The sequence below is a fragment of the Tupaia chinensis genome, unplaced genomic scaffold, assembly GCF_000334495.1.
Source record: "Tupaia chinensis unplaced genomic scaffold, TupChi_1.0 Scaffold000037_20, whole genome shotgun sequence".
NCBI lineage: Eukaryota > Metazoa > Chordata > Mammalia > Scandentia > Tupaiidae > Tupaia > Tupaia belangeri.
In genome coordinates this window covers 583,470-594,922 of record NW_006159479.1, presented here as the reverse complement: position 1 = coordinate 594,922, position 11,453 = coordinate 583,470, and the positions used below count along the sequence as shown (strand labels likewise).

Genomic DNA, 11,453 nt, shown 5'->3' with positions numbered 1-11,453 from the left:
TAGGTGCATTCATGTGGTCCTGGCTTATTGGGAAGCTGGGGCAGGTGGATCAGGATGTGATATGACTGACCTGTGTCAAAAATACCAGTACACCTCTCTCTTGAAAAAAGGCTTGGGGATCCACCTGTGGTGGTGCTTGCTGCTAAGGTCCTGTGCTTCCCCAGTCTGGGACCACATGGGAGGCCTAGTTTAAAAATTTTTAGAAAGGATTATTTAATGTTATTTTATCATCGTTGTTTGTTTTAAAGTTTGCTAGGGCACATGTGTTCACCACAGAGAAATGGAGAGGGAAAGTGAAATCAGTCATGATGTACAGGGCTTGAACTGTCATTGGCCCATGTAGAGTCCAGTGCCTTGACTACCACACCACCTGCTGGCCCTGGGAGGCCTAGTTTGACTTCAGTCCAAATTAAAGGCTGGACATGGTGACCTATTCAAGCGACTCAAGAGGTTAAGGCAGGAAGATTGTAAACTTGACGTTGGACTGGGTAGCATAGTGAGATCTGTGTTTTAAAAAGATCTGGATGAGGGAACCAGCAGTTAGCGTAATGGCTATGTCGCTGGACTCCCATGTAGTCGACCGTGGTTCGTGTCCCGGACCCAGTGACTGAAAACTCAATGCCGGGCGCATGTGCATGCGTGCCCAAGATCCCGAGAGGAGAATGGAGGAGAAGGGATTGCGGCATGACCATCCCCCCTGGGGGGTGATTTCTCGCTTTCTGTCTCTGTGTCTCTGTCTGTCTGGCGAGCGCACGCGCCCTATAGCAAAAAAAAAAAACCTTAAAAAAAAAAATGATCTGGATGAGATGGCATGCATCTGTAATTCTAGCTGGATGGCTGAGGCAGGAAGATTGCCATATGTTACGACCTTATCTTTAAAGATAAAACAAAACCAACTGACTTAAGCAAAACCATAATTTATTATTGGAAGGCTATGCGATAGCTCTAGAATGAGTAGGGACATGGGAGAATAGAGCAGGTCAAGGATAGAAGCATTATTCATCATCTAGTTCAAATTCTTCCTTTGAAATTTAATGTGCCACCCACTCGCCCACCCTTTTCTCTTTGCTTAAGATTCAGAGTTACAAGGGAATTAAGTTTCAACTGCACATAATGGAGAGGATTTAATACCCAAAAGAAAACTGCATATAGTTAGGATATGGGAATGGATCTTAAGCAGTAACACCCCATCTTCCACAAAAGTAAACAAGTATCTAGTAAAATAGACAACTTTGATTTTTAAACTAGTTTTAGACTATGGTACACTACAACTAACTCCTTAATCTTAAGATTAAATTACTTCTAAAACATTTTAAGTCAAATACTTGAAACCTTAATTTATGTACTAGCATTATCTATATTTTGATACTTACATGATCTTTTTTATTTTTCTTTTCAGACAATGCGAAGACACAGAAACGAAGTGACAGTTGAACTACGGAAGGTAAGGGTGATTTACATTTTTTAAAAATAATGATTTCTTTAATTTTATTTATCATAATAATTTTTTAATTTGCTACAGGATATGCATGCTCAACAGAGAGAGGGGAAGGAAAAGTGAGAAACTTTAGAACTGTGATTGTCCATATGGGAGTCCAGCGCCTTGACTACCATACCACCTGCTGACCCTGTGAGGCCTAGTGTGATTCTAGCCAAAATTAGAGGTTAGACATGATGACCTACTCCAGTGACTCAGGAGGTGAAGGTGGGAGGATTCTAAACTTCAAGCTGGACTGGGCAACATAGTGAGACCTTGTGTTTAAAAAAGAAATTTGGGTGAGATGACATGCATCTGTAGTTCTAGCTGAGAGATTGAGGTCCAGGACTTCAGCTGCAGTCAGCCATGTAGAAATCAGGTGCCTGAACCACCATGCCACGTGCTGGACCCTGATTTGCATTTAAAGAAGAGTAATTAGAATAAATTTCTAGTAACTTGAATAATGAAAATACAGTGACACATTAGTGGTTATTCCTAAGATCATCCAATATAAAAGTATATCATAGATAGCTTATTCTGGTATATACTCATAATAGCTTCCATTTACTGTGTGAAGGACTTGATCATCATTAAAATTTCACAACATCTGAAGATAGGTATGTTTTCCTTAATGTTTTCTTTCTGTGGGCTGTGTGCTGAATAGGATTCCTCCCCTATTTGTGAAAGTTATATACAACTTGTTAAAGATAATTAAGAAAAATAAATAAAATAAAAAACCTTATATGTTATCAATTAAATGCAGCTGCTGTTAAACTTGATTGTTTATCATCAGATTGTACTTTCATGCAGACACTGTTTTCAAATCACATATTTACATGACCATCAAAAATGATATATGTAATTAATTTTCTCTATATACATGTCCATTTTTAAAATAAAAGTTTAAAATAAAAACATGTGAATCTTGGTGTTTGTCTTAGGTTTGGTCCTTTTCCTGATCTAATTCACTTCTAAGACTCCTTCCCTGTATTAAATTATTATCCTGAAACTTTGCGGTTTTAGGGGGAAGGAAGATCTTTGTTTCTGCAAGTACTCACTCTCTTAGAGCCATTAGAACTAAATAGGCCTATGCATTTATTTAGTAGTTATTTAATATGTACATTGTGTCATAGATTGGTTAGGTAGCTCTTTTGCTCTCTTACATTTTAAAAAGTACCAGTAATGTGTGCCAGAATTTGAACTTTGTTCACAAGCTCTTCATTAGAAATTCATTTATTTAGTTATTCAGCCAGGCATCACCATCTCCTAAAGTTGGGCATTATATAAATAAGCACACAATCGAATATCCTTACCAATTGTGAATGATGTTATAGAGGAAAAAATAGGTAGCTGTGCAAATCAAAGGTGGGGCTGACAGGTGGTGTGGTGGTTAAGGATGCTGGAGATCCCACATGACTGACTGTGGTTTGAGTCCTGGACTTGGTGGCTTACTTTCTCACTTTGTCTCTCTCTTTTGCTCTGTCCCTCTCTGGTCAAGTTAAAAAAAGAAATAAAATAATTCTTAAAAAAAAAAAAAAAAATCCAACAGGGTGAAGTTTTTTGTTTTTAAATTAGGAAATGCAGAGGTAATATGTCCAAGGGAATAACATTAAGGTTGACCCTGAGGAATAAATTGGAATTGTTAACAGCTTATTTTTTCTAAATGTTTACAAAGTCAGATTTTGAATTTTTGCCTGACTTCTATATTTTGTTTACTGGGTTAAGTATTCATTCATTTTCCCTTTCACCCGGTTTTTAATTAAATTTGAAAAATACTGGGAACCAGCAGTTAGCGTAATGGCTATGTCGCTGGACTCCCACGTAGTCGACCGCGGTTCGTGTCCCGGACCTGGTGGCTTAAAACTCACGCCGGGCGCGTGTGCGTGCGTGCCCAAGATCCCGAGAGGAGAATGGAGGAGAAGGGATTGCGGCGTGACCATCCCCCCTGGGGGGTGATTTCTCGCTTTCTGTCTCTATGTCTCTCTCTGTCTGTCTGGCGAGCGCACGCGCCCTACAGTGAAAATCTCTCCCCCCAAAAAAAAAAAAAAAAAATTTGAAAAATACTTAATAATTCCAGTGTCCTGTTAACTCCTTAATTCCTTTATGGACACAACAGTCTTTTGGCAATCATATTTGCAGGATTTTTTTGGATCCTTGGGTTATTTGGGCCAGAAAAATGAACTATGCCTTAAAGGAATAAAATGAGCTCTTTGCAGTCTTAAAACTTTGAACTTCTTTTTTTTTTTTTTCACATTTTACTAACATATGGCTAACACACTAATGCATACAAAACAACCCACATAGTTTCAGTATACAGCTTGATGAATTTTCATAAGGTGAACACATCTGTGTAACTAGCTCCATGATCAAGAGCTAGCATTACCTGTATCCTTCTTAGGTACTACCTTCCCCCAAAGGTATCCATTATTCTGATTTCTAACACCATAGATTATTTTGCATATTTTGAGCTTTGTATAGATATACTGATCTGGTTTTTTAAAAGTTATTTATGAGACCAGCAATTAGCGTAATGGCTATGTCGCTGGACTCCCATGTAGTCGACTGTGGTCCTAGTCCCAGATCTCGTGGCTTAAATTCATGCCGGGCACGTGTGTGTGCGTGCCCATGATCCTGAAAGAATAGAGGAGAGGGGATTGTGGCTTGGCCATCTCCCCGGGGGGCGGGGGTGATTTCTTGCTTTCTCTCTCTCTCTGTCTCTGTTTTTCTGGTGAGCACACATGTCCTATAGCAAAAACGATCATTCTCTTTAATGGAGGCAGGGGAAACGAAATTGGAATTAAGTAATTACTCATATATTGTCATTTGTTAACATTACATTTTCCCTATATGTGAACCTTTACCTTCCCTTAACTTTTCATACTTAAAATACAACTTTAAAACATTTATATTAGTTCTAATATTATTCAGAAGCCTTCCTTTGTTTTAAGTTTGTTTGTTTAGCTTATTGTAGAGTACATGCACTCGCCAGAGAGAGGTAGAGAAAGGGAAATTGAGAAATCAGTCCCCAAAAGGAATGTCCACATTGCATTCCGTTCTCCTCAATTCTTTTGGGATTTTGTGCACACACTCACATGTCTCGTGTGATTTTCAAGCCACCAGGTCTGATATCGAACTGTGCAATTGACCATGTGGGATCCAGTGCCTTACCCTCCACACCACCTGCTGGCCCATGTTTTAAGCTTTTTAACCCTTCTGATATGCTTAAAAACCCAAGCTATTCATTTATATTTGGTTATTTGTTCCTCCTTCTATAGTTGTGCTGTCTTCTGTAGTTTAGAGTATTAAAAGTGTGTGCTTGTTAGAGCACATCTTTTTAAATATCCACTGTGGTTACCTTAGACAGTTCTTTTCTCATTTTCTGCATAACATCATTACTTTTATAGTTACTATGATTAGGTTCCTGAACATCCTTGTAGTAGGGCCAAAAATGAAGTTAACTAAAGAAATAACAGTTCCTTGTTTCATATGTAAGAATTGCCTAAGTAGTGGAAAGTGAACCGTTCCTAAAGTAAAGCCTTCACTTTATTTATTTATTTATTTATTTATTTATTTACTTACTTACTTACTTATTGGAGAGTTTTTTCTTTTTCTTTTTTTTTTTTTTTAGAGTACATGCACTCGCCAGAGAGAGGTAGAGAAAGGGAAATTGAGAAATCAGTCCCCAAAAGGAATGTCCACATTGCATTCCGTTCTCCTCAATTCTTTTGGGATTTTGTGCACACACTCACATGTCTCGTGTGATTTTCAAGCCACCAGGTCTGATATCGAACTGTGCAATTGACCATGTGGGATCCAGTGCCTTACCCTCCACACCACCTGCTGGCCCATGTTTTAAGCTTTTTAACCCTTCTGATATGCTTAAAAACCCAAGCTATTCATTTATATTTGGTTATTTGTTCCTCCTTCTATAGTTGTGCTGTCTTCTGTAGTTTAGAGTATTAAAAGTGTGTGCTTGTTAGAGCACATCTTTTTAAATATCCACTGTGGTTACCTTAGACAGTTCTTTTCTCATTTTCTGCATAACATCATTACTTTTATAGTTACTATGATTAGGTTCCTGAACATCCTTGTAGTAGGGCCAAAAATGAAGTTAACTAAAGAAATAACAGTTCCTTGTTTCATATGTAAGAATTGCCTAAGTAGTGGAAAGTGAACCGTTCCTAAAGTAAAGCCTTCACTTTATTTATTTATTTATTTACTTACTTACTTACTTATTGGAGAGTTTTTTCTTTTTCTTTTTTTTTTTTTTTACTGTAGAGCACATGCGCTCACCAGAAAGACAGAGAGAGACAGAAAGTAAGAAATCACCCCCAGCGGGATGGCCATGATGCAATCCCTTCTTCATTCTCCTCTTGGGATCTTGGGCATGCATGCACATGTGACTGGCATGAGTTTAAGCCACTGGGTCCAGGACTCAAACCATGGTTGACTACATGGGAGTCCAGCAACATAGCCATTACATCAATTGCTGGTCCCAAGCCTTCACTTTAGACAAAGCTTAATTAATTTTTGATATGAGTCTATAGAGGTGTGTAGAGCCCATTAAGAGAAGATTCCTCTACTTTTTATAGTCAGTGTCTGATTTCAGCTTTGGTATCTCTATTGTTCCACTAAGGAGTTAATCACAGTATTTGGTATTAACTCTTACTAACTGTCATTGAAATTCTTGAAAATACAAGAAAAGAGAGCTAGTCCTGAGAACTTTATTGACGAGCTCTACTCATTTGAGAAATTTAATTAGTAGATGTCATCCAGTGGTTGGTAATTCACTTCACTCCATGGGAAGTTGCTTTGAATATTTCTTTTTCTTTCTTTTCTTCTTCTTCTTTTTTAAGATCTACTTAATTCTTAAATTTTATTTATTTATTTACTTAATTATTTTTAAATTTTTGACGAGAGAGAGAAAGTGAGAAAGCAAGCCACCAGGTTCGGAACTCTAACCGTGGTCAGCCTTGTGGGAGTGTCTGGCACCTTAACCACCACGCCATCTGCTGGTCTCTACTTATTTAATTTTTAAATTTATCATCATTATTTTTTTAACCAGGATAAAGAAAGAAAGTGAAAATGAGAAAGCAAGCTGCCAGGTCTGGGGCTTGAGTAGCAGTCAGCCATGTGGGAGTCCATCACCGTAACTACCATGCCACTTGCCGGCCCCTTAATATTTCATTACCTGTTAGACTGTAAACTTCTAAAGTGAAGATAATGGTTATATACACCATCTCTCTACTCCCACTTCCCTCCTCCACCATATACTTCCACATCTCTGATGTCAAAATGCCTAGTCAAATTCTAGTCCTGTAATTGATAATTATTCAGTGCTGGTATTCAGGAATTAAATTGAATTATGAACTTATATTTAAATTATTTGTTGAAGTTTTAAGAAAATACTTTAGATATCAGTAGTACTTACTCAAAAGTCCTGATCTATGATAAGTTAGGGAAATGTAAATGTAAAACAAGGAGCTGTGGGACCAGCAGGTAGCGTAATGGCTATGTCGTGGGACTCCCATGTAGTCGACCACGGTTCGAGTCCCGACCCAGTGGCTTAAACTCACGCTGGGTGCGTGTGCGTGCGTGCCCAAGGTCCCGAGAGGAGAATGGAGGAGAAGGGATTGCGGCGTGGCCATCCCCCCGGATGATGATTTCTCGCTTTCTGTCTCTCTCTGTCTTTCCGGTGAGTGCACGCACCCTATAGCAAAAACCTCTCCGAAAAAAAAAAAAAGACAGAGCTATTTTCTTTAATATGAAATTCTTTTCTGACACAAATGAATAGGAAGACATTCCAAGTTTATGGATTGGAAGAATATAGGTATTGTTAGAATGTTGACTACAGATTGAACATGGTTTCTCTAAAAATTCCAGAGAAACCATTTTTTTAATAGATTTTTGCTATAGGACACGTGCATTTGCCAGAGACAGAGCAAGAAATTACCAGCTGGAGGAATGGCAATGCTGCAATTTCTTCTCCTTCATTCTTCTCTTGGGATTTTGGGCATGCACACACACGGTTCAGGCATGAGTTTTAAGCCTCTGGGTGTAGGACTTGAATTGCGGTCGATCCCGTGGGAGTCCAGTGACATAGCCATTATGTCATCTGCTGGTCCCTCCAGGGACAGTTTCAACAGAAGTAGAAAAAAAATCCTACATTTTGTGTGCAACCACAAAAGACCTTGAAGAGCCAAAGCAATCTCAATCAAAAAGAAATAGCCAGGGATATCACACTACTTGACTTAAAAATCTGCAAAGCTATTGTAATCAAAACAGCATTCTACTGACCAAAACAAATATGTGGACTAATGAAACAGGATAGAGAGCCAAGAAATCAATGTACGCATGTATGGTCCATTGACTTTGACAGACTTACCAAGGGCACACAGGACAGTTTTTTTCAATAAATAGTGCTGGGAATACTGGCTATCTACCTGCAGAAGAATGTAGATTCGCTTCTGATACAGTATACAAAAATGAGCACAACATGGATTATAGACTTAAACATGAGACTTAAAACTGTGAAAAACTACTAGACAGTGGTTGGGACAGTGATTTTCTGGATATGACCCCAAAACACAGGCAAGAAAAGCAAAAATAGACAAGATGGAAGTTGTGTGTGTGTGTGTGTCTATGTGTGTGTATGTGTACATATATATATACACACACAACAAAGAAAGTCACAGAATGAAGAGACAACCTATAAAATGGCATAAAATATTTATAATCTATTACATCTGATAAAGGGTTAATATGTAAAGAACAACTCAGTGGCAAGAAAATCTGACTTAAAAATGGACAAAGAACCCAAATAAACCTTTTCAAAAGAAAACATACAAATGGCCAACAGATATATGAAAAATGTCCCACATCACTAATTACCATGAAAATCAAATTAAAACTGCACAGATATCACTTCATACCTACACAGATATCACTTCATACCTTGGAATGGTGGAAAGATTAGTGTTTGAAAGGATGTGAAGAGAGAAGACCCCTTCATGGCTACTGAGAACTAGTGATTTCAGGAGACTAGGAGAAATGAAGATTTTCCACAGATAATTCAACCTCCAGCCCTCAAACTCACGTGGTAGGAAGACTTTCCAGCCTCCTGTCTCTGTATCTGTCTTTGTCTCTCTCTACCTCTTTCTCTGTCTCTGTCTTCTCATTTTTTTGTAATTTTTCCTTTTTAAATTTTTTTAAAGTTAAGCAGTTTCTGGGCTTTTAGCCCCTCCTTTCCCTTTATCTTGTTAATAATCTCCTCTTACCCTCCCAACCCACAAGAGGCAAGGGCACAGGCCTCAGAAGACCCCGTCATGGCTACTGAGAACTAGTGATTTCTAGAAAACTGCAAGCGCACCACGCGGTTTTCCAATTTTTGCTTTTTTTAAAAAAAATAATAATAATTTTTTTAGTTTTTTTTTTTTTTTCTTTTCTCTTTTTGGAGGGGTTTTTGCTATAGGGCACATGTGCTCGCCAGACAGACAGAGACAGACAGAGAGAAAGCGAGAAATCACCCCCAGGGGGGATGGCCATGCCACAGTCCCTTCTCCTCCGTTCTCCTCTCGGGATCTTGGGCACGCACACACATGCGCCCAGCATGAGTTTTAAGCCACTGGGTCTGGGGCGTGAACCATGGTCGGCTCCAGGGGAGTCCAGCAACATAGCCATTATACTTTTTGTTTTTGTTTTGTTTTTAGTTTTTAGTTTTTTCTTGGATTTTTCTCTGTTTCTTGGTTGTTTTTTGTTGCTGGTGTTTCTCTCTCTCTGTCTCCTTTTCTGTACACTCCTGGACGCTCAGACTGAACTTCAAGTTTGGGAAGAAACACACTTGTCCATCAAATGACTAGAAATCACCGCAGGACCACAAGAAATGTAGGAAAGCAAGAAAATACCTCTCCCCCAAGGGAAAAGAATGACTCCTCTTCATCCACAGATAGTTTAATGGAAATCATGGATATGTCTGATAAAGAATTTGGAGCATTCATAATGGTGAAGCTAACAGAGATGGAAGAGAAGAGAGACAATGAACTGCAGAAGAGAGGAAAAAGGAGCTGACGAGTACCGGGAGTTGAGGAAATTCTTGCAAGATCTGAAAGAGGAATTACACACTTTACAAAAGAATCGAATGGAATTGTGAGAGATAAAGACTATAATACAGGAAGTCAAAATCTTTCTCGAAAGTATTAAAAGCAGATTAGATCATACAGAAAATAGAATCTCAGACTTAGAAAATTGCTGGCCTAGAAAAATCCACCACAAAGACTGAGAAAATTGCCGAAAAATTTGAGAATAATATACAAGAAATACTAGATACCATCAAATGTCTAAACATCTGGATAATTGGCATCCCAGAAGGTGAAGAAACTCATAAGGGCATTGATAACCTATTCCATGAAATCCTGCAAGAAAACTTGCCAAACCTAGAGAGGCACTCAAAAACCCATTCCCAAGAAATACAAAGGACCCCAAATAGAATCAACCCAAGAAGATCTTCTCCAAGACACATTATAGCCAGACTAACCAAAACCACAGACAAAGACAAGATACTAAAATTGGCAAGAGAGAAATGGCAAGTTACCTACAGAGGATATCCCATCAGACTAACAGCAGATATCTCATTGGAAATAATGCGAGCAAGGAAAAGATGGGAAAATATATTCAAAGTGTTAAGGGAAAAGCAATTACAACTGAGAATACTGTACCCGGCAAGATTGTCCTTCACATGGAAAGAAAAGACGAGGATATTCTCAGATAAACAAAACCTGAAAGAATTTACCCAGCACCAGATCAGATCTCCAAGAAGTTCTCTAGGAAGTGCTGTGTCAGGGAAATTAAATGTAGTCACACAGAAATAAGAATTCAAAAACTAAGAAAATGGCCAACTTAATCGTAGGGACAAGTCTGGAGTTGAATATTATATCCCAGAATTCAATCGGGAAGATCAAACCACAACAGAAATAGATTAAGTACATAAGACTAAACTGGTGAAATAGCATTCTGTGACTTTTGACTAAAATATTCCTGCTTTTCTTCTAGGCTTTGTTGTCCAGTTTTAAGAGTTTTTGTCCTGTCTTGAGCTGTCAGTAGTTTCCTACTATTTGAACAGGATACTAACCTGTTTCCAGGCTTTAAGTTTTAAGGAAATTTCCTTACCAATTCAAAACTGCTTATCTTGAAATTATCAGCTGAGCTTGCTATTGAAAGTAGTTAGATTATTTAAGAAATTGTATAATCAATGAAATGTGGAGGGAAAAGGAATGGAAGACAACTGTAGACACCAGAGACAGTGTGAGAAGAGGGTGGGAAAGGGCAAAGGATCAAACATGGGGTAAGTGTGTGTGTGTGTGTGTGTGTGTGTGTGTGTGTATATATATATATATATATGAAACTGGAAATGGAAAAATATTGGTAACATACGTGATTAAGCCATTATGCAGTATATTCTGGATGGAAAACCACTTTTTGTATGCTGTGACAATGATTAGGAGATGAATGTAAATTCGTTTTAAAAAATTTCTGGAGGAAAAAAATCATGAAAACTATTTTTCATGAAATTTTTAAAAATGCATATTTGGGAACCAGCAGTTAGCGTAATGGCTATGTCGCTGGACTCCCACGTAGTCGACCGCGGTTCGCGTCCCGGACCCGGTGGCTTGAAACTCACGCCGGGTGCATGTGCGTGCATGCCCAAGATCCCAGGAGGAGAATGGAGGAGAAGGGATTGCGGCGTGACCATCCCCCCTGGGGGGTGATTTCTCGCTTTCTGTCTCTATGTCTCTGTCTGTCTGGCGAGCGCACGCGCCCTATAGTAAAAAAAAAAACAAAACTCTCAAAAAAAAAATGCATATTTGAGTACTACAGTAAGCTATGTAGTCCCTGCTGGGTGCTGCTTTGTTGTATGTTCATTCTACTCACTGAGGTTTATGCCTAGGTTCAGACTTGTGTTCATGGATATGTATATATC

The 11,453-nt window shown here is 38.6% G+C and overlaps 1 protein-coding gene across 1 annotated transcript in view; it reads left to right on the top strand.

Annotated features, from left to right (window-relative positions):
* The first annotated feature begins 1,402 nt into the window (after positions 1–1,402).
* The window catches only part of KPNA3 (karyopherin subunit alpha 3), a 60,120-nt gene continuing 50,069 nt past the window's right edge, over positions 1,403–11,453 (top strand). The window contains exon 1 of the mRNA XM_006140531.3: positions 1,403–1,444. Coding sequence (XP_006140593.1) covers positions 1,403–1,444 — 42 coding nt within the window. The remainder of the gene's footprint in view (positions 1,445–11,453) is intronic.